At 35.6% G+C, this 28,000-nt stretch overlaps 7 protein-coding genes across 7 annotated transcripts; 5 read left to right on the forward strand and 2 right to left on the reverse strand.

Annotated features, from left to right (window-relative positions):
- Nucleotides 1-306: 306 nt before the first annotated feature.
- On the reverse strand, nucleotides 307-1,863 carry LOC113125049 (post-GPI attachment to proteins factor 2-like). The gene is made up of 5 exons (XM_026298321.1): nucleotides 1,696-1,863; nucleotides 1,003-1,252; nucleotides 802-908; nucleotides 597-705; nucleotides 307-437 (listed from the first exon to the last, which is right to left on the reverse strand). The coding sequence occupies exons 1-5, from the start codon at nucleotides 1,861-1,863 to the stop codon at nucleotides 307-309; spliced, it is 765 nt and encodes a 254-aa protein (XP_026154106.1).
- Nucleotides 1,864-2,484: 621 nt separating this feature from the next.
- Nucleotides 2,485-6,177, forward strand: chrna10a (cholinergic receptor, nicotinic, alpha 10a). The gene is made up of 6 exons (XM_026314241.1): nucleotides 2,485-2,512; nucleotides 2,835-2,924; nucleotides 3,793-3,938; nucleotides 4,148-4,302; nucleotides 4,855-5,387; nucleotides 5,483-6,177. The coding sequence occupies exons 1-6, from the start codon at nucleotides 2,485-2,487 to the stop codon at nucleotides 6,175-6,177; spliced, it is 1,647 nt and encodes a 548-aa protein (XP_026170026.1).
- A 1,398-nt stretch (nucleotides 6,178-7,575) lies between these two features.
- Nucleotides 7,576-8,511, reverse strand: LOC113123799 (olfactory receptor 5B12-like). The gene has a single exon (XM_026296100.1). The coding sequence runs from the start codon at nucleotides 8,509-8,511 to the stop codon at nucleotides 7,576-7,578; it is 936 nt and encodes a 311-aa protein (XP_026151885.1).
- Nucleotides 8,512-11,841: 3,330 nt separating this feature from the next.
- On the forward strand, nucleotides 11,842-12,777 carry LOC113134747 (olfactory receptor 52A1-like). The gene has a single exon (XM_026314252.1). It carries the CDS (start codon nucleotides 11,842-11,844, stop codon nucleotides 12,775-12,777), a length of 936 nt encoding a protein of 311 aa, XP_026170037.1.
- A 1,383-nt stretch (nucleotides 12,778-14,160) lies between these two features.
- On the forward strand, nucleotides 14,161-15,102 carry LOC113134757 (olfactory receptor 52H1-like). Its single transcript, XM_026314264.1, has one exon. The coding sequence runs from the start codon at nucleotides 14,161-14,163 to the stop codon at nucleotides 15,100-15,102; it is 942 nt and encodes a 313-aa protein (XP_026170049.1).
- Nucleotides 15,103-19,425: 4,323 nt separating this feature from the next.
- LOC113134764 (olfactory receptor 52H1-like) lies at nucleotides 19,426-20,367 on the forward strand. The gene has a single exon (XM_026314276.1). The coding sequence runs from the start codon at nucleotides 19,426-19,428 to the stop codon at nucleotides 20,365-20,367; it is 942 nt and encodes a 313-aa protein (XP_026170061.1).
- Nucleotides 20,368-23,948: 3,581 nt separating this feature from the next.
- On the forward strand, nucleotides 23,949-27,995 carry LOC113134772 (olfactory receptor 52J3-like). The gene is made up of 2 exons (XM_026314288.1): nucleotides 23,949-24,865; nucleotides 27,929-27,995. The coding sequence occupies exons 1-2, from the start codon at nucleotides 23,949-23,951 to the stop codon at nucleotides 27,993-27,995; spliced, it is 984 nt and encodes a 327-aa protein (XP_026170073.1).
- The last annotated feature ends 5 nt before the right edge of the window (nucleotides 27,996-28,000 follow it).

Genomic DNA, 28,000 nt, shown 5'->3' on the forward strand with positions numbered 1-28,000 from the left:
ATTTGACATGTCCTGCATTTCTTAGTTATTTTTATTTTTATTTGAAAAAGTAAAATAAATTTCAATAAATTTTTATAGTTGATCATTTTAGGGCAGCTGAAATGACAGACAGGGGGGCTAAAGCCCCCCTAAAAAGGGTCTAGAACCACCCCTGCTTAGCTGACATCTACATGCTAAAAACTAATGCCATCATCAAAATATGTGAAAAAGGCCTTCATCCCACTCTTCCTCTTGAGCAGGATTGAGGTTGTTGCTATCAGGTGGCTTAGTGGTTGCACATTTAGTACTAAGTCCTTGTGTTTCTAGTCAGAAGTCTTTATCTTCAGAAGATGAAATAACCATGACCTCCCGGCTCTTAAAGTCCCACACTGCTGTAAGATGGAAGGCCATGTTGGTGAACACCACGAGATATTCAAACAGGGCAAAAAGGGTGTAACCTGTGAAAAGATGAAACATATATTTTGGCCAACTACAACTGACATTGATGTAAGCATCTGTTAAAATTTACTTCTCATATAACTGACATGCTTTTACAGTTTGCGGCATCCTCCTTTGAACAATATTTACAATTTCAACCAAAATGATTTAATACTTACTCCCTGATTCACAATACATGTTGTGTTTCCAATAAAAGAATCCAGCAAAAACACAGCAGGATACATTAAGAAATAAAATCCGCACCTTCCAATGGTGAGACCTGGCATCCTATAAAAGAGCAAAAACAGTTTTACTGAGTTGAAGTAAAACTCAAATTCTGCAACTGACACAAGGGTTTTTAGTTTACAATCTGGATTACATTACCTCAGGACTTAATGAATACTTCTTAATAGCCTTCCACAGTCGACAAGTTATCAGCATGTAGATAAGCGAGCTGACAATAAACAGGACAAAGCCTTCCTTGTGTACAACTAAGGAGCAAAAATATACACATATGGAGCATAGGTATGACTTGAAATATTTTCTGTAAAAGTTACTATGTACGTGAAAATATGCAATACTCACAGTATGTCTCGCTGGATGACACATACGTAAGGAGCAAGAGGCCGAGGTTTTCAGAAACAGAAAAGGCCAGGTTCAAGCAGCTGAGTGAATTCTCAGGAACCTTTGAGGAAAATCTTGTCTTGTAAAATCTGAAGTAGGTAATCGCTACCAAGAGCCTTGGTGCTGAGTGCAGTCCAATGCAAAACCGCCATATGTGGCACTCTGGACTTAGGCTTATTGAGGCACTGATAGATGGCAGGTAGTTAGGAACCTGAAAACATACAGCAATAATTTTCTTATGGCTCCAAATGATCATATAGCATCAAAGTTAAAATTTAATCCAGAAAGAGAGAAAGGAGACAAAAGCACAATAGTCACAAAAGTCACAAGTATCTACACTTAGATGCCATATTTACAGCATGATACTGAAAATGTCTACTGTTATAAAAACCTGACAGTTAACTGAAGCATCAACAGTCATTTATGTTATTAGTAATTACTTGTAATAAATCACATTCAATTAATTTGTAACAGTAACACATTGTAAAGTAATGTCTAAGAAATGTTACTTCTTGTTGCTTGGTTGTGGCATTTCTTTGATCAGAACATGCACAGGCAGCACAGTCTAGTGTTTAACACTAATTGAAGTGAACTCATTGAAACGAGTATTGCTTGAACATCTTAACACAGGGGTGAAAAACACAGGGAGTTTACCTGGCAATGTGTACCAGTAGAGTCCTCATAATGAAACACAGAGGATATGAAGACAGAAGTGATTAGCCCAAGCAGTGGTAGGGACACAGTTCCCAGAACAAAGGTGGTGAATGATATTCTGATGACCAAGGGCCTCTCATGCCCTAAGACATTTGAGCCTTGTAGCATCATAGACTGGGTCTGCAACAGTTAAAAATAGTGTCTCCTGGCCATTATGCTTTAGACCATTAGATGCTTATGATGTAAACATGCACAGGCTGCAGTCAGATTGTCAATATTTTGGATGCCTTACATGTCTTGGCATCATTTTGACACAAATGCACATATTTACTGAACACTTAAAAAAGAACCTACCTCCACACTGTTCTTGACAAATAATTGCTACACGCAACTGGCTTGTCAGCAGCAACGCTACACATTTCTTTCATCAGGCTGCATGCTGGACCTGCATGTTCCAGATGCCGTCAACAGGGCTCCCTTATAAAAGAGTCGATGATCATCCGGCCATCCTACATCCCTGCGACATTTTTGCATCCCCAGTTGTTGAGTTAACATATAATAAGACGCAGGCCTGAGGATGCAGCGTCCTCCTTGTGCGACAGATCGCAGGAGGAAAATGCAGGAGGCGGAGAAGACCAGCACCCGGAAGAGAAAGTGCTAGGGTACAGTACGTTTGGGTAGCACAGCCTATCACAATAATGCACAGATCACATGCAAAACATTGTGTGAAACGTGTCTGTTGATAATTAGTCACAATGTAAAATCAAAACGCGCGAACAAACGTGTATTATGAGGTGTGAGGACGAAAGCAGGAGCTGTCCGTGGTGCTAAACCATAACAAAGGATCGATTTCATTTCATTTGGCTTTTCAATAAAATAGCGCTGGCTACTGCAGGTGCACTTCATCTGTCTGCAGTGGGTAACATGATATTTGTATTAAAATCCGTAAAATCCGTTCTGTCAATCTGCTGCCCCGCCTCCCTTTCTCCTACCAAGCGTTATCAGTGCACTTGGTGGCCAAGTGCAGGCAGGACCACGCATCGCTGGATTGCTCCTGAATCTACCATCAGTCTGCTTATTCCTTACTTTCCTGTTTTTTGTTTGTTTGTTTTGTTTGTTTGTTGTTGTGTTTGTCGCAGATGGTATTTGGATCATTTGTTTCAGCAAGATGAAACTCTGGAGATTCCAAACTTTACCTTTCTTACTTCTGTGTGTTGATATTTTACCAAGTAAGTTTCAATTCATTATATCTTCACTTCAGCTGACATGATATAAAAACTGATGTAGGCTATTTGTATGGTATTGATAGGATATCTGCAGTAGCAATTCTGGCCTTGAACATCATAGAACAATGTTATAACGTTATAAAAAATATATATTATACAAACTCTGAAAAACATCACTTTCATTTAATCCATGCCATTACTATTTTATATTTTGTAGGTCATCAATTTCTTTTGAGATGTCACTTTCCCTTCTATGGTATCTAGAATGTGCAAACCCGCAGCCAGTTGGGTTAGGGATTTTACTGTCATCATAATCCCACAGACCTTTGTATCCCGATCAGAGGCTTTACTGAAATAGCGATTCAGGGTTGACATCTGGCTAGCCCAAATCCATTGTTGACATGAAACCATGTCCCAGTTTGAAGATAAATTCTAGTGGCTTATTTATTATACATTTTTTCACTATTGACACTATTTTAAAAGCACACAAATATTTAAACATTCTGTTCAGGCTCACTTTGATACTAATAGGTGTACAGTGAATTAAGCATTCTATCAATATGTGCTAAGCTTCACATACAGCAGCTTTATAGACAAGCTACTGAATTTATAATGTCAGATTTGCCTGATCTCATTCCACAGCTTTGTGGAAGGGCAATTTAGCCTGGCATCCCCTTTTGGCTTCTTCAAACCATCTGCCATGCATTCTCTAATGTTCTCCTGTTCTTCCCACCTCAACATACATTGCTCTGACTGCTCTGAGGAGCCTTGTCATTCTGCCTGCCTGAAAAAAATAATATAGAGAAAATGTCATGTGAAATAAAACAGAAGCTTCGTTGTGATATGACTGATGTTTCTCTCCTTGTCTTAGTCTGTTGGTGTGCTCATGGGAAATTCGCTCAGAAGCTCCTGAATGATTTATTTGCCAACTACACTAGCGCACTGAGGCCTGTGGAGGACACAAACACCGCCCTTAATGTGACTCTGCAGGTTACACTGTCGCAAATTATTGACATGGTAAAACATCACAGCATGCACATTTTATTTTAGGATTAACTTTGCACATTAGATGTGAAACACTGCAGCTATGGCAAATAACCACACAGTAGCATTACATCAGTAATGCCTTGTTACAGTATATGTTATTGAATTTCTGCTATTGTGCCTTACCTGGCATTTGTGTCATGTCTTTGTCATTTATGTTAATAATTTTCAATATTTTGCAGGATGAGCGAAACCAAATTTTGACTGCATATTTATGGATACGGAGAGTGTGGGTTGACGCACATCTTAAATGGAATAAAAATGATTATGATGGACTCGATACCATCCGCATACCTAGTAGTTATGTATGGAGACCTGATATAGTCCTATATAACAAGTAGGTCGGACTGGTATTGGGTTAATCATTCAATTATTATCCCACTATGGCACTCATTCATCAGTATAAAAGGCACAAGCTGAACATTCCTTGAACCTTTGATGCATAGGAGTGTCCAGGTCCTTGTCTGCTTTTTATACACCAGTAACATAACTAATAATCCAGAAGAATGCTTATTCAAATAGTGATATTACAATCAGGGGCACCCAACAGTTGATATCACAAAGACCAACCACACATTGACACTTGCACATATAAACACACACTAGTGAAAAGATATAAAATGCAGACACAACACTGAGGAATGAGTAAAACTCTCCAAAATGTGTCGACTCTTCCTTCAGTTGGTGCACTTGTGCCTTTATATCCTGATACATTATCATACACCACAAAAATTACAGCTCTCTTCAACGATTTTAAAAAGTTATCCATCCATCCATTTTCTATACCCGCTTTTAAAAAGTTATCCCAAAATTCCAATTTACTTTTGGTATGAATATGATCATGGCTCATCTAATTTCATTTTTTTGAGGGATTTTGTTTGCCTTTCAGTGCAGATGATCATTTTACTGGCCCCATGGACACTAACGTGGTGATCCGACATGATGGTAAGATAACATGGGATTCCCCAGCTATCACCAAAAGCTCCTGCAAAGTGGATGTGTCATTCTTCCCCTTCGATGCTCAGCAATGCAGACTCACCTATGGCTCCTGGACATACAGCGGTAACCAATTGGACATCCTGAATGCCATGGAAAGTGCTGACCTAGCCGACCTGGTGGAAAATGTTGAGTGGGAGGTGCTGGGTATGCCCGCAAAGAGGAACATTATTCTGTATGGCTGCTGTGCTGATCCTTACCCGGATGTGACCTACATACTTAAACTTAAGAGAAGAGCTTCCTTCTATGTTTTTAACTTGCTCATACCATGTGTGATGATCTCTTTTCTGGCTCCACTGGGCTTCTACTTGCCTGCTGACTCTGGGGAGAAGGTGTCTTTGGGAGTCACTGTGATGCTGGCCCTCACTGTCTTTCAGCTGTTGGTTGCAGAGATAATGCCACCCTCTGAGAATGTACCTCTTATTGGTAAGGGTAATACAGTGAGGTCAAATCCTAACATGTGTGATGACTATAAGTTACAATTATTTATGTTGATTTCCTTTTATTACTGTCTTGCACAGGAAAGTATTACATTGCAACCATGACAATGATCACAGCCTCCACTGCCCTGACCATTTTCATCATGAATATACACCATTGTGGCCCGGACGCCAAGCCCGTTCCTAAGTGGGCCAAGAAAGTCATTCTACAGTACATGGCCAGAGTGTGTTTTGTTTATGAAGTTGGGGAGAACTGCTTGTCGCCACAGCAGGAGAAAGAGGAGCCTCCACTTGCAAAGAACATCAACTGCACCATAAACAGTCAGACAGGGCCAGCCAGAGAGGACTGTGTCTTCAAAATGGAAAAAGGACAAGAGACTGTAGAATCCATAGCTACAGAAGATAGAGATGACATGAATCTAACATTGAGTTCGAAAGGCTCAATGGGGAAGAAACCCACAAATCACACCAGGAACAACGACATTTTTATGACTACGGACTATGAAGATTCAGGGGTTCCGAGGAGATACAGGAAAGGAGGTGTGAGTGATGGGGTGGGAAAAGAAAGAGAGGTTTCCTGCAACACCCAAAGCAATGAAAGACAGCTTACACGTAACATTGAGTACATAGCCAACTGCTATAGAGATCAGAGGGCCACACAGAAAAAGACTGGGGAGTGGAAGAAAGTAGCCAAAGTTTTAGACCGCTTCTTCATGTGGATCTTTTTCATAATGGTGTTTTTCATGAGTCTTCTCATCATGGGCAAAGCAATCTAACTGCACAACTGTAGGGAAATTGGTCTCTTTGATGTATATAAAACAAAAATTAATATGGTATACATCAAGATCGATTAATCACTATAGTTTCATCCAATATTTTAGTTAACATTCAGATTTCTAGGCCTCTTAGAAATAGACTTTTCTGGAGGCCATATTATGCCCAACCATACAGTAGTCCTGCCTCTGAGTAAAATTAGATCTCTATATTTATTGTGCTTGGATTTTGTAGTTGACCTCCTTCACCACAGTGGTGTGTGAAAATGATTAAATTCTTAATAGCAAAGGCAGTGGGCAAGCAAATATCATTTTCTACAGGTGGCATAATCATTAACTTTGGTGTATTTATTTTCAATTAATAAAATTTATTTCTGTACATTGACATTGTTTATTTTTATTCAGTCAAGAGATTCACAAAAGCAATGTAAGGAGGTGACAAATAAACTTGATTTCCATTTTTGTTTCACAAAGTCTATTTTTTATTTGTTAATTACAGTATCAGGAGCAAAATAATAAGTGTACATACCAACAAGTAACAAATAATTTACTTTTGATGTTGAGTAAAAATGAATAATGATAAAACCAAAAGGCAACAGACTATTGGTCTGATGATACAATTTACTAATTTAATTTTGGAAATATTGGCCAAGCAGACACATATAAAGCACTTTACAGCTGAGTCAACATGTTAAGAAATTCAACCTGATTATATTATAAAAGCAGGTCATTCAATAAGAAAAGTAAAACTGAGTATAAATATGTGATATGAAATATGAAAAAACTGCACAAAACATCCCTGCAATTGAATGGAAATAAACATGAATATATAGTAATTTAATTGTGTATTTACTGATATTACTCTTCAAACATTTAGGCAAGATCAGTTGAAATTGGAAATTTATGATTTTAGTGATTTTCATGATCTTTGCAATAATGCAAAAAAAAAAAACCCAACAATAGAATTTAAAACAGAATTATTGATGTATTGCATTGCACATATGTATATATGTAAAATTATTGCCTTAAGACACAAGAGGTTTGTAGAGAGCTTGATTTGTTGGTCTAGAACAAATAGATGAGGGAAACCAGAACTGATGTACTCTCTTGTTTTCACACATTATTAACATGCTGTATTCAGTTCACAGATAAGATTTACAAATAAATAAAGTGCTAATCTATCCATAAACAACATGAGATTTGGTAACAGAAGACAAAAATGCTGCAGTTTCCTTCATCATGGTTTTTAAGTTATTGAGACAGCTATGTATTTCACATACAGTGCTTACAAAGGTATGCAAAAGGAACTGCATCTTAAAAGTGATTTATTCACATGCAATTGAAACACGGATCAGTGTTTGAAAGATCTTTGTGTTTCAGATACAGTCAGACTTGGAGGTATCAGGTTGGAGCCACTTTTCTTTGCAGTATTTGGATAATTTTCTCCCGTAATGACCTTGTTTGCATTCCGTAAATGATTGGATTTAAATTAGCAGGAACAACATGGAATAAAATATGTGCAATCTTCCTTAAATCTGGGTAATTTGTGAAACGATGCAATATGATGGTTAAAAACCCTGACAACACCATGATGAAATAAAGAACAAGGTGGCTCGTACAAGTTTGCAGTGCTCTGTTATTCAGTTCTTTGTTTTTTTTGACCCAGCAGATCAGAGCAATTCTGGAATAAGTGACAGCTATCCCTCCGATTGAGCAACTAAATAGTAGCACAGTAAAAATGAGTCCAAAGATGTTACTGATAGACACATCCTCACAAGAAAGCTTGAACAGTGATGCATTGTCACAATAAGCATTTTGTATAACTGATCTACAACGTGACAGCCTCACTGTAAGACCTATCAAGATGGACACAAGTACCAATGATACCCCCCATGCAGTTGCAGACAGCCCAGTCACAGTTTTGGTAGTCATAATAGAGCTGTACCTCAATGGCCGACATATGGCCACATATCTGTCAATTGCCATAATGACGAGAATCATATGTGAAGCTGAACCAAATGTGTGGCTGTAAAATGCTTGAAGCACACACTGGTTGTAGGTGATAAAACGTTCTGTGGAAATAATGTGAACCATGAGCTGAGGCAGTAGGACTGTGTTACCTATGAGATCATTGACAGACAAGTTACAAAAAAGAATGTACATCGGCTGATGCAGAGTTTTTTCAGTAATTATTAGCACAAGCACACCAATGTTAGAAAACAGCAGGGAAAGATAAAGAAACAGCAATAAGAAAAACAGAGGGTATGTGAGCTCTGGAGATACGTCAAAGCCCTGGATCTGTAGGATATCACTTGAAATTGTTGTGTTTCTGTCCATTCTGTTGAAATCAATGTAAAACCTATAAGACAAAAAATATTTTAAAAGTTTTAACAGTGACTAAATATGCAAGCAGTGTTTTGTTCCTAATTCAGTCACAAGGAAAAAGATTTATTAAGCAAACATGTATTTAGATTAGTATTTTGAGAAATAATACACATAAGTAATCAAAATAAAATACAGACCTTAGTAAATTGATTGAATATCAAAAACGCTTTGTGTGCAAAGACAATATTTACTTGTTAACTATTAATTTCAATCTCTGTCTGTAGAGATACATTTAATCACTTGAACACCAGCGTACCTGTAATAAAAGAGATAATCACATGATAAAGATAAAAGTAGCTGAAAGATGCAGAGAAGTTGTATCATGTACATTACAGTTACAGTAAATGTTGCACTACAGTGATGGTATCCTTTGCCTTCTAAGTATATGCAAAAAATACTCAAAAATACAATATCACACTATTGTGTGCTGAAATGACACGAGAATTTATTCCAATAGATCACAGTATCTTATCTGTGGAGGTGTGAGTTGGATCAGCAGCTAGATGTTGATCTCTTTTATCTTGACCGTGAGTAACTTTTGACATCAGCTTACTGTCATCCTCATTACAGCTCCAACACAATTTAACAAGGCTCCTTGTAGATTCCCATGTGTATAATCAAATAGACACATTGAAAGGTCTTTGGCAAATTAAACCAGTTCACATCCCCTGTTTGTGACTACACTGTCACCAGTCAATCCCGATCAGTGCTTATCAATCAATAAAATGCTGTACATAGACATTACAAAACAATAGGCTCTATAGAGGATACAGAATATAACTTTTGAGTAGGCTTAAACAAAATCTTTAGACTGTATGGATATGTATATCCTGCATAGTAAATTTTAGAGTAAAACCATTTACCATGTGTTATAGTCACACACACACACACACACACACTAAGCACGAAAGTCTTTCTGTGATAACAAAGGCCAAATAATGCAAACTTTACAAAACTATGTCACAATCACTTTGGGGCCTGTTCCAATCAACATGACTATGATATAAAGTTTATATTAAATCCCATACACAGGAACATTGTTATAGAGGATCCAGTGGTAGCAGCAAAGAAAACCCCTGCAAAGGTTTCATGGTGAGAGGTCAGCAGCCTATAACTGGATCACTATATATTATGAGAGCTATGGGATACCTACAGAACAACTTAAAATTCATTTGATTAAATGGCTTGGTTTGGTTAACACCAAAAGAACAGGCAGTTTATACAATTAAATGTAATAGATAGCAGATGTTGTGTTTGTTGTATCAAAGCAAATCAAATGGCCATCATGTCCTCTTGGGTGAGATGATTAGTTGTTCCCTATGTCCTAACTGCCCCTTTGGTGTGGGAACAAGGTTCTTGTTCCCAAAGGCCTGATGTGACCACTTCAGTGCTCTATTTCAATCAGTGTGTTTCTTTTGGGACATAAAAGGTTGAATATTCAAAAATGTTCAATATTTAATGCATTGAGCAATTTGACATATTAACTAAAAGGAGAAATGGAGAAAAAAAAACATATTCAGCAAAGCATGTAATTTCAACTATAATCTTTGTGTGTTAAAAGGTTTTACATAAAAAGGTTTATAACTTTAACTTTAAACTTATAGTTGTTGAAGTTAAACAGTTGTTATGTCAAATATAATCTCTCATGTCACAGCCTCCCATGGGTGTTATTAAACAACATCCCTCATAACAAAGTTTCCTAATTGTCTGAGGATTAATTAGAATGTGAGACAGTTCATAACACACCATGTAATCATATCTCAAAGGGGTTCATTAATAAATGTGTTTTGAGAAAGTAATGAAGCATTTAGCTGATGTAATTCTGACAATTTGTAATGTAGCTAGTTACATAATATAGCACTGTAGACCAAAACATAACTTTGATGTATGACTTAACAGACTACTATTAAAACAACTCAAAATAGCTTTATATCATTCATTTGAACTGCATTATTTTCAGGCATCATAACCTGCAAATTTGTCCCATCAGTTATGAATTGCTCTGTCCACAGCAACAGACTCTCAGCATTCCACCTTTTGTTACCTGGTGCTTGGCTCTTATTCACAACTTCTAGAAAAACTTATCACAAATCTTGATAGTCGTTCTGATGAGATTCTAAAAGATGTTTTCACTACTGACCTGAATAAAATCTGTCCTACTCTAAGTAAAGCCTTCCTAGCACTTACTGATACTTCTGGTTTCATTCAGTTTGTGTATGACGGGTGAAGGAAGGTGTCTATTTTTTGTTGAAAATTGTAATAGTGACAACAATTGTGTCTTGTGGATTCAGGTTTTATGTTTTAGGAATAAATTAATGGTTTACAACCTAGTTTCCTGAAGAAACACATGTTTTTGAGCATGGTTACTGGAGATGAGAGTGTAAAATGGCAAAAATGGGAAGTCTTCTTCCTTCATGTTTACCAAAAATTAGTGTGTTCTGCCCACTGCTAGAGCAGTCACTTAACAGGTCACTAAATTAGTCACAGTAAACACATCCCTATGTTTATTATTGATACAGTAGCCAAACTTTGATAAAAAATTTGTTCCATATCTCCAGTGTCTTCTGTGGAACAAGTTGTCTTATAATGAATCCAAATTAGTCTCTGTTTTACTAAACTAAAAGTATAGTTCTTAAATTATTGGCTGAACTCTTGTAAATCTACTACATCATCTTTGTCTTCCTATCAGTTAAACTGCTGAAATAGCTGAGGCACCTGTAATGCTGAACATTGCTTATGTATCTCATACAAATGGCCACTAGAATTTAAATGGCTGTTAAAACCCTTAATAAACCAAACCTTGATTCAGAGTCTCTTGATAAGCACTGTCTTCTATCTTCCACCTAAATAAAAAGTACTAGAAAGCTGTGTACCAGAAGCTGTCAGCCCACATATGTCACTTTAATCTTTCTGTGACTCACTTTATATGAATAACAAAATATAAAGTTATGGCTGACACTGGCTAACTACCTAAAAGAATTTCATGTATAAAAAATATCAAGCTGGGCTGTGAAGTTTTATTATTCTATCTTATGTCATTTCATTAATCCCAATATTATTAATCTTTGCAAAGCCAATGATAATACTGAAACCACTGATAATACTGAAACCCTCGGCACAGAGGGTGACGTAAAGACCTTACAGTGACATTACATAAATAAAGGTGGGCTGGGCAGCTCTCAGCATTTCATCTGGCACAACTTTGAAAGTGACATCTTTTCTAAGCTTTGACTTCTTTAGACATTGACCGACACTCAATAATGAATTCTCGTCTAAATGAAAATGGCGAACACATCTTTTGCACTGACTTCTGAGTTAACTCTGGACCCATTTTTTATTCCACCTGGGGGAAAGTATCCTATATTACTTCTTGGTATTGTGATTTATTTTTTTGGCAGTTTTAGCAATCTGACCTTGTTGACTTTGATCATTATGAAGAGGAACCTTCATAAGCCCATGTATTTCATCCTGTTTAGTCTTCCCCTCAATGATTTAATTGGTATAACTACAATGCTACCAAAAGTACTTTCAGATATTGTTGTCGAGACAAATAAGGTTTACTATCATCTCTGTGTTTTACAGGCATTCTTGCTCCACATGTATGGTGGTGGAATTTTGTTTATCTTAGCAGCAATGTCCATTGATCGTTACATTGCCATCTGCATGCCATTACGCTACAGCTCTGTTATGACACCCAGAGTTGTTATTTGTATTATTGCTCTAGTTTGGGGTCTTGACTTGGTCTTGATTGTATCATTGTTTTCTTTGCAGATAAGGACTCCAAGGTGCAAATCTGTTATTATGAATGTGTTTTGTGATAATCCATCTCTTCTTAAGCTCACCTGTGAAAACACGAAACTTAATAATATCATAGGGCTGTTTAACACAGCTATCATGCAAGTCCTTAGTGTGTCTATTCAGACGTTTTCCTATGTGAAGATTCTCATTACATGTGTGGTTACAAGAAGAGCTGAAACAAAAGCGAAAGCCGTGAATACGTGTGTTGCACAATTGGTTATATTCATCATATTTGAGATTGTGGCAACTTTCACAATTTTATCACACCGTTTCACAAATATCTCAGCTGATTTGCAAAAAATAACAGGCATGCTAATATTTCTTGTACCGCCACTTCTGAATCCAATAGTATATGGACTGTATACAAGTGAAATACGGAACACTCTCCTGAAAATCTTAAAAAATACAGTAACCATCTAAATTGTAACAAAAGCATTGTTAACAGCATTGGATTTTTAAAAAAAATTTTTTTAACTTAAAAAACTATAGTTCATTTTGAAATCCCTACATTTTATATGGAAATGCTCTTTTTCAAGTGCAGCCTGGTTTTCAGCTGTACTGGTTGACAATGTTGTTAATATACAGCAGATTTTCCTCAGTACAACTTTTAAAACAATAATCCTCGAACCTATAAACTACAGTCCATCAGTACTAGGTTTTAAGATTTGGGGTCTGAAAAAGATTAATTATGTGACGTCTTCTTCTGCATTTTTGTTGTCAGTGAAGTGATTTGTGTTGAGTATATGGCTGAATATTTTTAATTAGGTGTTAGTGTCATACTGCACATAGTCTAATATGTCATATCCTAAATCACATTTTTTATTCTTCACAGCTTAAATATTATTTATATTATTTTCTTTTTTTCTTTCTTTCTTTTTTTTACTGTGTTCTGTGACATTTTAATGTACTTTTATGTACTATCACTGCCTGGTGTCTAAAGTGCAAGTGACTTTACATCAATTAATCATCATACAATTCCAGCATCCCAAAATAACCAAACAAACAAAAAATAAACTTAAAATGCTAGATATATACAATATATGCTGATGTTTGCATTGTGGGTCATTAATAAAATTAAACATTCTGAAATATTTACTGTTGTTCAGTCATTTCATGAATCCGCAGTCAAACCTTTACATTCTGTACAGGAAGTTACAGATTTACCAAAATGTGCTTCCTCCCAAACTAGGTAAATAATTTAAAAACATTAATAAACAGGAGATTGCAAAAAGGTTTAACATCTGCACATATTATTTTGAGGAAGCGTCTCACTAGAATTGTATATTTAAGACTATAGTCTGAATGTATACAGCCTCTCTCATCGATAAACACCAATAATGACCGCACAAATGAGTGTTAACATATTAAGCCTCAACATCTAACTAATAAAAACAAAATTTCTCCAGTTAAAGTTGTTGAAAATGTGTTGTCCAAGACAATACAACTCTTTTGAAACTGCCTTGCATGTTTTCATGTTTTACCTGCTACTGCACAAATATCAGCATTGGCGCAGCACAGTACTCATGGGTAATATCTCTGTTTACACTTGTGCTTAAAGGGCAGTAAGAGGCAGAGCCTTTTACATTACTCCTTAGAACATCACTCACCTGTGTGTGAGAACAGGATGGCATACTAACAAAGGTAAGAAATCAGAGGCACAATTGAATTACTCCATAGCACTTAGTCAAAGATTGTTTGTTAACAGGGATAAAATGAATACAGCTTTTCTTTTTTTCCACAGACACTGCTTCTTCATCAGACATTTTTAAAACTTAGAAGCAAAAGAAACAATATTGTACAGTTATGTATGAAAACTCATCTTCAGCAGTTTTACTAACATTGGAAACACTGGACGTATCTAATGCAAATATTTACCCAGCATTTATATTTGGGACTTTAACCTATCTTCTTATTATGTTTTCCAATTTGCTGGTGTTAGCAACAATTGCTGTGAGTAAAACACTACATAAGCCCATGTTTATCCTGTTGGTCAACTTACCAATTAGTGACATGATGGGTGCTACAGCTTTTTTCCCTCATTTTCTTTTCAGCATGGTGGTGGAGAACAGACAGATTTCCTATCATGCATGTATAAGTCAGGCTTTTCTGATTCATGTTTATGGTATAGGAAACGTCTTGATTTTGAGTGCTATGGCATATGACAGATACGTTGCAATATGTTGTTCATTGAAGTACAACACCATCATGAGTCCAAACAATTTAATTAAAATTAATATTTTTATATGGCTCATAAATGTATCACTTGTGGTCACATTATTTCTACTGCTTGTACGATTTAAAATTTGCAGGACAAATATAGTGGATTTGTACTGTAATAATCCGTCATTAATGAAACTGGTGTGTGAGGACATCAGTGTGAACAACTACTATGGATTGGCCATTACATTCTTACTCCAAAGTGTAATAGTGTTTACAATAATTTACACCTATGCACAGATTTTGTGTACATGTGTCGTGATGAAACAATCCGCTGTCTGGAAAAAAGCCTTTCAAACATGTGGTACACACTTACTTGTTTTCTTTATATTAGAAATCAATGCATTGTTCACTCTTATGGCTCATCGCTTTAACAGTGTGTCCCCTCTTCTGAGAAAGGCTCTTGGTGTGTCCATTCTAATTTTCCCCCCTGTTTTGGACCCACTTATATATGGACTAAAAACCACAGAACTAAGGAAGAGCATTATGATGTTCCTAAAACGAAATGTAGATTCAATAAGGATGTAACTAGTTTTCAGTTTTGACTGTTTATCTTAAAACACATTTTTGAACATTATCAGTCTTAAAAATACTAGAGATGACTTGAGACAGTTGAAGGCATGTCTCTTTGGGATGTTTCTACTGAAAGTTTTTTCAATAGTTGCAGAGATCTTCAATGAAAGGCTGTGAAAATTAATCACAACTACTCCAAAAAACGCTGTTTCACTTGCATCTGTATTTCCATTACAAGGAGAGAATGTATGAATAGTGCACATTCTGCTGTGTGGAAACTTTTCAATATAATGCTATTGTGCCCACAAATATCAAATATTTTCTAGTATATGGATTACAATGTGAGCTATTTATGTGTAAATGAAAAGCAGATTCATTTCCCTTTGCTGAGGAAAAGTAATAGAAAAAATAAATGAAATCTACATATGTGCCTATGGTCTGTAGGAAATGAATAACATTTACTGAATAAAAAAGCATGATGTGATTTGATATTTTCTATTACTGTGCTAGAAGAAAAATGTTTAATCAGAAGACTGTTTGTTAACTGACTGTTTTGGATATATATTTATTGTTTGAGTAAATCAGAACACTGATCAGAACAGTCTTTTTTTGTTGTTGTTGTTCTCTCTGCACTAGGGCTGGAACAAAATATGCTGATTATTAAAAATTAAACTCCCCACAGCCAAATGTGATTTACCATGATACTTCATTGTATCTGACCATAGTCCAACAGTCCAAAACCCCAAAATATTTAGATCATTTTCAAATACGATATGATCCATGTAGGCTGATTAACACATATAAAAATAAGGCACGGATATTTCTTGTTCACAGTACTCAAAACAGTGAAAGTTAGCAGTGATTCTGGTTAGCAGTAACTCTGACTCTTACAATTTGACTTTAAATTCAATTTGACTTAATAAAGTCACTGGAAGCAGCGTCACATCTTTTCTTTGAGGTAACCCTAAAACAAAGTGATTCCAGAACAGCTCTAAGTTCTCTAAGTATAAATAGAGAACTTAGGCTTGCAAGATATACACAGTAGTTTTGTTGAAATACATCTATAAGTTCAAAGAACTACCAAAATGCTTTAAAAAAATCATTTGAAATCAATCAAAGTATGATAAGAGTTTACACAAGTAAAATTTAATAAATTTAACATTTGCTGGTGTATCTATTGAGCTGGTAAATGGGTGGGCTTCGATATCAACCCTAAAAATCGTGGACCCTACAATTTCCATAACGCAACTCAAAAACACCTTTCATTAGATCTCTCCTATATGCACACATCCTTCAGACCCCACACCTGCATTTTGTAATGCTGGTGTTATGTCAAAAAATTTCAAGGTGAAATAATCCTAATGATATTGTCTGGGGTGTGGGGGCATTCGCAAACATTACGACCTTTCAGGGCAGTCAAATATGCTTTGCATTATTGTGTGAAATCTTTTAGTCAGATTGTGTTGAGCACTATTAACCTAGTATTTTCCAAATCTATTGCAAGATTCCAAAAATAATAAATTTAGGCCAAACTCTAGGATTTGATTCCAGAAACTGAACTACTCCTTGCATCCTCCACAATCATTTGCTGATTGTTGTAAGTGCCTAAACACAATCAGTAATTAGTCATTCTGGCATCAATATGAGTAACGCAAAAAAAAGCCCAACATGTTAGACAAATATCTCACTAGTTGCACATAGTCACTCACTAGTGCCAATAAATGTTAAACTAGTTAAAAAAAAAAGGCCCAACATGTAGGAAAAATGTGTGACACGTTCAGTCATAGTCTGAACATGTCTGATACAGACTTTCACTACTGAGAAAAAATGTTTTCCACTAGTTAACTAGTGGGGAAAACATCATTGTCACTAGGCAACTAGTTATTTCATTTGGACCTTACTAGCTCACTAATAACAGATTGTGTGTGTAACTAGTTAAGTAAGTCCAGAATGATCCCCACTAGTGGAACAAGTAGACATTTTGGTATTTTCTAGTAAACCAGTAAATATTTGAGTCTCACTAGTGAAATAGTAAGAACTAATAAACCTTGAATTGTTAACTTGTCAGCATTTACGCCTTGACTGTTTAACATGTAAGCTGTGACATGCATTCACTAGGTAACTAGGTGCAGTTCCTCAGCCCTGCATGTTAACTAGTACGTAACATGCAGATGAAGTGGTCGGGATGACAAAATCCTTCATTCTGATTTGTTGGCATTTTTAATTTTGGATTGGAGAGCTAATAGAAAGCCTTAATGCCCACCAGCCCACCCCCTCATTAGCATTTTGTGCTACTAGTTAACTAGTGAGCATTTTGGCCCTTACTAGTTCACTGGTGAGGATTTAGGCTCTCACTAGTGAACTAGTGCAGACAAATGCTGGTCACCAGTTCACTAGCGAGCCAAACTCATTCTTGACTAATAAACTTGTCACAGTTCTTTCAGCACACTAGTTAACTAGTAAGACTTTTAGCCTTACTAGTGTTGTCCAGAGGGCCAGTAGTACATTAAAAAGCTGACTAGTTGGGACTTTGGTCTATGACTTTGAACTGAACAACTACTGGGCCATATCAAACCTGACGTTTTTAGGCAATATCATTGAAAAAGTTGTTTACCAACAACTTACTGAATTTTTCATGCTAAACAACTGCTTTGATGATCTTCAGTCAGGTTTTAGGCCCCATCACAGCACTGAGACTACACTCATCAAGGTGACAAATGACATTCGTCTGAACACCGATGCTGGCAGACTCTCTGTCTTAGTACTGCTGGATCTAAATGCTGCTTTTGACACAGTGGACCATGTGATCCTGTTACAAAGGTTAGAGGACTGGATAGGCATTTCTGGTACTGCCTTTAAATGGTTTAAGTCCTATCTTGAAGTATTTCAGTGAAGTTGATAATTGTGTCTCAGACCATATGGCGTTGACATGTGGGGTCCCCCAGGGGTCCATCTTGGGACCCATTTTGTTTAATCTTTGCAGGTTTCCTTTAGGTCAGTTAATACGCAGCAATAATGTGTCCTACCAAAACTATGCAGATGACACTCAGATTTACATTTCACTCACAGCTGGTGAATATGGACCAGTCGATTCACTGTGCCGCTGTATTGAACAGATCACTCTGTGCATGCAAAACAACTCTCTCCAAATAAACAGTGACAAGACTGAAATAATCATCTTTGGGCCACAGAAACAAAGAGAAAGTGTCAGCAGTCACCTTGAGTCTCTTTCTTTAAAAATCTTTTTGTGTGATTTGTGTTGAGTATATGGCTGAATATTTTTAATTAGGAATTAGTGTCATACTGCACATAGTCTAATATGTCATATCCTAAATCATGTTTTTATTTCATCTTATCGACTGTCTTCTTCACAGTTTAAATATTATTTATATTATTTTCTGTGAGAAAACTTTTTTACTGTGTTCTGTGACATTTTAATGTACTTTTATGTACTATCACTGCCTGGTGTCTAAAGTGCAAGTGAATTTACATCAATTAATCATCATACAATTCCAGCATCCCAAAATAACCAAACAAACAAAAAATAAACTTAAAATGCTAGATATATACAATATATGCTGATGTTTGCATTGTGGGTCATTAATAAAATTAAACATTCTGAAATATTTACTGTTGTTCAGTCATTTCATGAATCCGCAGTCAAACCTTTACATTCTGTACAGGAAGTTACAGATTTACCAAAATGTGTTTCCTCTCAAACTAGGTAAATAATTTAAAAACATTAATAAACAGGAGATTGCAAAAAGGTTTAACATCTGCACATATTATTTTGAGGAAGCGTCTCACTAAAATTGTATATTTAAGACTATAGTCTGAATGTATACAGCCTCTCTCATCGATAAACACCAATACTGACCGCACAAATGAGTGTTTACATATTAAGCCTCAACATCTAACTAATAAAAACAAAATTTCTCCAGTTAAAGTTGTTGAAAATGTGTTGTTCAAGACAATACAACTCTTTTGAAACTGCCTTGCATGTTTTCATGTTTTACCTGCTACTGCACAAATATCAGCATTGGCGCAGCACAGTACTCATGGGTAATATCTCTGTTTACACTTGTGCTTAAAGGGCAGTAAGAGGCAGAGCCTTTTACATTACTCCTTAGAACATCACTCACCTGTGTGTGAGAACAGGATGGCATACTAACAAAGGTAAGAAATCAGAGGCACAATTGAATTACTCCATAGCACTTAGTCAAAGATTGTTTGTTAACAGGGATAAAATGAATACAGCTTTTCTTTTTTTCCACAGACACTGCTTCTTCATCAGACATTTTTAAAACTTAGAAGCAAAAGAAACAATATTGTACAGTTATGTATGAAAACTCATCTTCAGCAGTTTTACTAACATTGGAAACACTGGACGTATCTAATGCAAATATTTACCCAGCATTTATATTTGGGACTTTAACCTATCTTCTTATTATGTTTTCCAATTTGCTGGTGTTAGCAACAATTGCTGTGAGTAAAACACTACATAAGCCCATGTTTATCCTGTTGGTCAACTTACCAATTAGTGACATGATGGGTGCTACAGCTTTTTTCCCTCATTTTCTTTTCAGCATGGTGGTGGAGAACAGACAGATTTCCTATCATGCATGTATAAGTCAGGCTTTTCTGATTCATGTTTATGGTATAGGAAACTTCTTGATTTTGAGTGCTATGGCATATGACAGATACGTTGCAATATGTTGTTCATTGAAGTACAACACCATCATGAGTCCAAACAATTTAATTAAAATTAATATTTTTATATGGCTCATAAATGTATCACTTGTGGTCACATTATTTCTACTGCTTGTACGATTTAAAATTTGCAGGACAAATATAGTGGATTTGTACTGTAATAATCCGTCATTAATGAAACTGGTGTGTGAGGACATCAGTGTGAACAACTACTATGGATTGGTCAGTACATTCTTACTCCAAAGTGTAATACTGTTTACAATAATTTACACCTATGCACAGATTTTGTGTACATGTGTCATGATGAAACAATCCGCTGTCTGGAAAAAAGCCTTTCAAACATGTGGTACACACTTACTTGTTTTCTTTATATTACAAATCAATGCATTGTTCACTCTTATGGCTCATCGCTTTAACAGTGTGTCCCCTCTTCTGAGAAAGGCTCTTGGTGTGTCCATTCTAATTTTCCCCCCTGTTTTGGACCCACTTATATATGGACTAAAAACCACAGAACTAAGGAAGAGCATTATGATGTTCCTAAAACGAAATGTAGGTTCAATAAGGATGTAACTAGTTTTCAGTTTTGACTGTTCAAAATTACTGAACTGATAATGTTCAAAAATGTTAAACACATTTTTGAACATTATCAGTCTTAAAAATACCAGCGATGACTTGAGACAGTTGAAGGCATGTCTCTTTGGGATGTTTCTACTGAAAGTTTTTTCAATAGTTGCAGAGATCTTCAATGAAAGGCTGTGAAAATTAATCACAACTACTCCAAAAAACGCTGTTTCACTTGCATCTGTATTTCCATTACAAGGAGAGAATGTATGAATAGTGCACATTCTGCTGTGTGGAAACTTTTCAATATAATGCTATTGTGTCCACAAATATCAAATATTTTCTAGTATATGGATTACAATGTGAGCTATTCATGTGTAAATGAAAAGCAGATTTATTTCCCTTTGCTGAGGAAATGTAATAGAAAAAATAAATGAAATCTACATATGTGCCTATGGTCTGTAGGAAATGAATAACATTTACTGAATAAAAAAGCATGATGTGATTTGATATTTTCTATTACTGTGCTAGAAGAAAAATGTTTAATCAGAAGACTGTTTGTTAACTGACTGTTTTGGATATATATTTATTGTTTGAGTAAATCAGAACACTGATTTAAAAGCATGTAAATACTGTTTAAATAAATTTAAATGTGAAATATAACTTACACTTCATCTGCTTTCTCCCTGTAATTCTTTGGTAAATTCAAATAAGAGAGTTTTGTGGTAAAACTGAAGAAATAAAAACTCACAGAAAACAACAGTGCATATTCTCTTATAGTACATACACATATACACAGATTTTGTAATCATGTGTCAGGATAGGTTTGGTCCCCATTCAGTTTTACTTCCACAAATCAGAATGTTAACACTGGACTGAGCGTGCATGCTCTGTATACAAGGCCCTTGGTATTATTATTAATAATAATTACTAATTAATAATAATATTATTCCAAATACATTGTGACTTACTAGAAATCACAATGAATTCATTGTCAAATTACACACACAATTAATATTGGTCTAAATGGTATACAGGCACTGAAAATGCTTATTGACAGATAAACAAGATCATCTTTTTTTTAATTCCACAGTATAGAGAACCATTTTTTAGAGAGTCTTTTTTTGTTTTTGTTCTCTCTGCACTAGGGCTGGAACAAAATGCTGATTATTAAAAATTAAATTCCCCACAGCCAAATGTGATTTACCATGATACTTCATTGTATCTGACCATAGTCCAACAGTCCAAAACCCCAAAATATTTAGATTATTTTCAAATATGATATGATCCATGTAGGCTGATTATATAAGGCTGAAATAAGGCACGGATATTTCTTGTTCACAGTACTCAAAACAGTGAAAGTTAGCAGTGATTCTGGTTAGCAGTAACTCTGACTCTTACAATTTGACTTTAAATTCAATTTGACTTAATAAAGTCACTGGAAGCAGCGTCACATCTTTTCTTTTAGGTATCCCCACATATAAAAATAAGGCACAGATATTTCTTTTTCACAGTACTAAAAAGAGTGAAGGTTAGCAGTGCATTCATTCTGACACTTACAATTTGACTTTAAATTTTAAAGTCACTGGAAGCAGCATCACATCTTTTCTTTGAGGTAACCCTGAAACAAAGTGATTCCAGAACAGCTCTAAGTTCTCTAAGTATAAACAGAACTTAGGCTTGCAAGATATACAGAGTAGTTTTGTTGAAAAACATCTCTGAGTTCAAAGAACTACCAAAATGCTTTAAAAAAATCATTTTAAATCAGCCAAACTATGATAAGAGTTTACACAACAAGTACAATGTAATAAATTTAACATATGCTGGTTTATCTATTGAGCTGTTTAATGGGTGGACTTTGATGTCAACCCTAAAAATCGTGGACCCTACAATTTCCATTAATTTATGCACACATCCTTCAGACCCCACACCTGCATTTTGTAATGCTGGTCTTATGTCAAAAAATCTCAAGGTGAAATAATCCTAATGATATTGTCTGGGGTGTGGGGGCATTCGCAAACATTACGACCTTTCATCCTTTCTGACACTATCACTGCAGGGCAGTCAAATATGCTTTGCGTTTTTGTGTGAAATCTTTTAGTCAGATTGTGTTGAGCACTATTTACCTAGTACATGAATTTTAACAGCCACCATAAATCGATAACATCGTCAGCATTTTATCATCTCAAAAACATTGCCAGAATCAAAGGGATCATGTCTAAACCAGACTTGGAGAGACTCATCCATGCATTTATCTCTAGCAGGTTAGATTACTGTAACGGCCTGTTCACAGGGCTCTCAAAACAAGCTGTAAGGCAGCTACAGTACTTTCAGAACCAGTCTAGAACCAGGAAGTACAACCACATTACTCCTGTTCTCAGATCTCTGGCATGAACTGGCTTCCTGTCTCTCAGAGAATAGATTTTAAAACAGCACTGCTTGTGTATAAGTCTCTTCATGGCTTAGCACCACATTAGATCTCTGACATGTTGATGCCACATGAACCATCTCGGACTCTGAGAACATCAGGGACAGGCCTTCTGCTCATGCCCAGAGTCAGGACTAAACAGGGAGAAGCAACGTCTCAGTTCTATGCAGCTAAAACCTGGAATAGTCTTCCTGATGATGTTAGACAAGCCTCATCTCTGGCAATGTTTATGTCCAAGCTAAAAACGTTTCTTTTTAGCGTGGCATATAACATATGGAATTTATGCTCAAACAGCTTGTCATACCCACATATGTTAGCTGAGATCTGCTTATAATGTTACAGAAAATGTAATCAATTTTTACTTTGCATGTGGTGGTAAGGTAAGTTACATTTCAGATTTGCTCAAAGTCCCCTGTGAAACTGTCTGTGAGAAGGTGCCACAACAATCTAAATATAAACTATATGATAACCCTAAAAACTCCAGGGAGCCATCTGCTGTTTAAAAAAAATCTAGTGTATAAAGTTGCTAAGCCTAATGAACTTCTGTCTAGTTGGGCATTTCCTGTACTAAGTGGTGATGACTACATATATCTTATTCCAATGCTTATTTATTTAGTCTGGAGGTAAATGAATGTACTATTTTGTGTCAGTCTTTTTTGTGTAGCTGTTCATGCATGGATAACTGAAATGTGTGTGCACTCACAGTGAACCGGTGTGAGTGCATTCAGGTTTTAATGTGGTAAGTTCAGTCCTTGGCAGTAACAATTTTTAATTTGCTAATTATAAGTGAAATATGATGTACTATGTTTATGTACTATTGTGTGCTGTCCTCTTTGTGTAGTTGTTCCTGCCGTTTTGGTGCCAAAATATTGTATGTATATAAGGTGTCATGTTTGACTGAAATGTGTGTGCACTCACAGTGAAGTGCAGTGGGTGCATTCAGGTTTTAACTTGGTAAGTTTAGTGCTTGGCAGTAACAATTTATAACTGGCCAATCACAAGTGAAATATGACATAATTTTAATATCGTTATCTGTTGATGCATTTCTTGTCTTACTATGTCCCTCGTATATTCCTGCCAAATTGATTTATGTATGAAGCAGTTCTACCACTTGATCAGATGATTGACGATTTTTAAATGTTCCAGGGAGGAAGACCTTAGAATGGACATCCTGTACAACACATCATCTAACTTAGTGCTAACTGGCTTTAATCTCTCTTCTGAAACTGTCACCCCTGTGTTTCTTTTTGCAAGTCTGAGCTATATGATCATACTTTTCTGCAACCTCGTTTTAATCCTCACCATTGTACTGAACAAATCTTTGCATCAGCCCATGTATATAATTTTACTAAATCTTCCTATCAATGACCTTATAGGCTCCTCAGCGCTCTTTCCACATGTCATTAAAGAAATACTGACAAACAGCAGGACAATGCAATACTCAACTTGTGTTGCCCAAGCTTTTTTTCTCCATATCTATGCAGGGGGTACTGTGTTTATTCTGACTGCTATGGCATATGATAGATACATTGCCATATGTTGCCCTCTGAAATACAACACTGTTATGACTAATGTTCACCTTCTGAAAATAATCACAGTTGTATGGATAAGTATTTTAGTTTTAATTGGTGTACTTTTTTATCTGCTTTTGCGTTTACCTCGCTGTCGATCTGACATAACAAGCCCCTACTGTGATAATCCATCTTTGTTGTCTCTGGTCTGTGTCAACACAACCATCAATAACATTTATGGACTTTTTATAGTTGCTCTTTCACAAGTGATAGCTAATGGAATGATACTGTATACGTATCTCCAGATCCTTGTTGCATGCTTCAGGTTCAAAAGGTCTGACACTAAAGCCAAAGCTCTGCAAACCTGTGCTACACATCTAATAGTTTTTCTCCTGCTGGAATGCCTAGGCCTTTTTACCATCATATCATACAGAATACAGGGCATTTCACCTCACTTAAGGAGATTCATAGGGTTGTCTACATTAATTTTTCCCCCAACACTGAATCCAATTATCTATGGTCTAAAAACAAAAGAAATTCGTGAAAAAGTAGTGCGATTTTTTAGAAATAGAATTCTTACATCTTAATGTACTGTTGATGCCTAGCAAGCTAAAACATCATGCAATTGTGGAAAGATTTCCTTCCCCATTAATGTGTTTTGCTACCATATAATTAAATGTACATTATTTGCTACTAATGCAAATCTTTTCACTAAAACACCATTCTTTTTGACTTTATGTTCATGAATGTATCTGACAAAACTTTTCAAATTTTTAAATGAATGACATTAAACTCATTATTACTTTATTATAAGTTGCATGAAAAGCAATTGAAAATTACCTCTGTGATGCTCTGTCATTTTCACTCCACTAGCAATATAACCAATGTAAACATTTTTCTAAATAAATCACCGGTGTTTGTCTGCTATGCACTATTTTATTTCGAGCTCTGTCCTCTGTATTGCTCCAAAAATTTGGTATTTTTAATATTTCCAGATTGCTGTTTTGGCTGACTTGTGTTTTGGGGAGATGATATGCATCATAAGTATATTTAAAACATTGTTTTGCACATGCATACACTTAATATTATACTGCAGCTTTGAAAGTAAACCTGTAAGTAAACCTTAAAAAGCTCCATCATAATCAGTGTGTGTTCACAACACAAATACAGCAGAGGGCACCATCAAAACATGGCAAACTCATTCATGACACTGAACACAGAAATCACATGTGACTTTGCTCTCCAGCAGTTTAATTAACTGTATGTCTAATCTGTTATATACTGTGTGGTCTGCTGCCCTCTGGTGTCTTTTGAGGTTGCTAGAATACAGGGAAGGCTGGTCTTCAATAGTATTGGCTGCAAGGTACTAATTATTTTTTAAAACCACACTATAGTTAGTGTGACCTAAAACCAATAATTATTACATTTTTGCAAATTTGACAAAAGCCAGTAAACATCTATACAATGTAATATGTGGCTAAAGATAACCAAAACCACACAAAACTTAATCTGTGCATAATATAATAGGGAAGAATAATTTTGTTATAAGTAGGTCCAGATCATCTACAGCTTGCATTATCTAATTACTTAATAATTACAACTTAAAAATCTACATAAAAACTATATATTTATGCTTGCCTATTTTGTTTAGACTAGTTGTTCTTCTTTTGGTTATATGGCTATGTATCTTTTGTACATTTGTTTTGTGTACATCCAGTCAGACCCAGTGGGAATCAGATTTCTTCTGTTTTATAGATACTGGGCCAAAAAGGTTTATTCAGACTCAGATTAAGAATACTAATATTCTACATTAATAAAATGCTCCGTTTTTTTCCTATATTGCAAAATTAAGCTTATCAAAAGTGAGTCTTAATTGCCTGTAGGTGTGAGTGTAACAATGGTTGTCTTTTTATATTATGGTTGTGCATCTGTGGTGTGAGGCCAATAAAATATGTATCTTGATACACTGTCAGCAATCTGATACATTACATTACAATGCTGGATGCAAAACCTCCACAGCAAAATCTCTAGTGTTAGATAAACTCTACACTACAAAGTTTCTATATGTGTCCACTTTTTTGACTGTTAAAGTAACACTTTTGAAAGTGTTTTTTCTACACTGGTGTGGGTATTACAGGCCTACACTTGACTCCCTTCTATACTGCAGCAGGTGTAACAGAATTAACCAGGGTGTTAATTGCCCATGTACCTACCATAACCACATATCTATTACAAAAAAATACAAGACAGCAACTTTAAAAAAAACATATTAAACAGGAACAACATAGATGAACAGTTTATTAAGTCAGACAAACTGACAGTATGGGACAACGTATAAATTCTGTACGTTGTTCTTCCTTTCTCCAACACACAGGAGGAAGGGCTGAGCTGGGCCTTGAGGAAAGTCTCCATGCTTCCCCCCACCTAAGAGAGAGACCTCAATGAATCACATGGAATAAAATTTAGAATTTGTACAATGTACAAAACCATTCTTTATGTTAAAACACCAAGCCTGTCTGGAGATAGAGTGCTCTTTGAAAACCTCCTTATCGGTTTCCATCTAAAGTTAAATATACATTAACTAATGTAAACGTAATTAACTAATTAATTAATAATAATTCTTAGGGTTGGGATCTTTATTCTTGGATAACTTCTTTGAGTTGGTCTGGTAAATTAAGGGCTATAGGAGTAGTTGTGGGTATTTTCATCATTGGGATGTTCCTTTTCACTTGCATTGTAATCCCTATTGTGAAGTGCATGCTTGTACAGGCGTTTTCTAACTCTCACATGCGCATCAATCAAACACACATCTCGCTGCTGGAGGTGCCTGAGTCCGACTTGTACGATTCTCGATTCTAATTGGGAAGCTGTTTCTACTGTGTGAGTCTGCAGTGTGTCTGACATGTAAACAGTTAATAGTGATTTTAATTTTTTTATAGTACCTTATTATTATTAATCATTTATTCATTTTACAGGTATATGAGTATCATTCCCTCTGACTTTGCTTAGCTTTAAATTCAGGGATGTCTGTGTTACGCAAAAACAGCACTGCTAAATGTCTATGACCATTTGTGATGAGGTACAATGAAGCATTTTTGTATTTGTACTTCTGATGTTGTGGTCAGTCTGTGGATCAATATATGATCCAGAGGAGGGAAATGTAATGGAAAAATTTAAAAAAAAATAATTTAAAGTTTCAATATTTGATTATTCTTACTGATTATGATTTTTATTGTTTCTTACTGTATTCATTCACTGTATTCAGTTTTTACTTGTATTCACAGGGTTTTCATTTACAGGTTGAATCACAGAGTTGTAACGAATTTAAATATATACATGTATTGAACATGACGTTTATTATTTCTAGTTTATGAATTATGAATATCATAAACCATCTTAATAATTTGGGGCACCAGATCCTTTTTTGGCAAATCAACCAGTCAATTAATTACCTATATATATATATATATATATATATATATATATATATATATATATATATATCTATATACTTTGAGAAGTATCTCTGTCTGCTTTCTTTATTTTACACAAGCACAGCGTTTTGTTATTATGAGTGTAAATAAAAGTAGACCCTTCACAGATTCGAATGATGTATCAAAACTGAATAATTTAAGTTCTTCTCAGCGTTATCAGGAGAAGAGGCCACAAAACGCACTGGCGCGTTCATTGACCATTGACCCCT

This window comes from Mastacembelus armatus, chromosome 13 (assembly GCF_900324485.2).
Source record: "Mastacembelus armatus chromosome 13, fMasArm1.2, whole genome shotgun sequence".
In the NCBI taxonomy this organism is placed as follows: domain Eukaryota; kingdom Metazoa; phylum Chordata; class Actinopteri; order Synbranchiformes; family Mastacembelidae; genus Mastacembelus; species Mastacembelus armatus.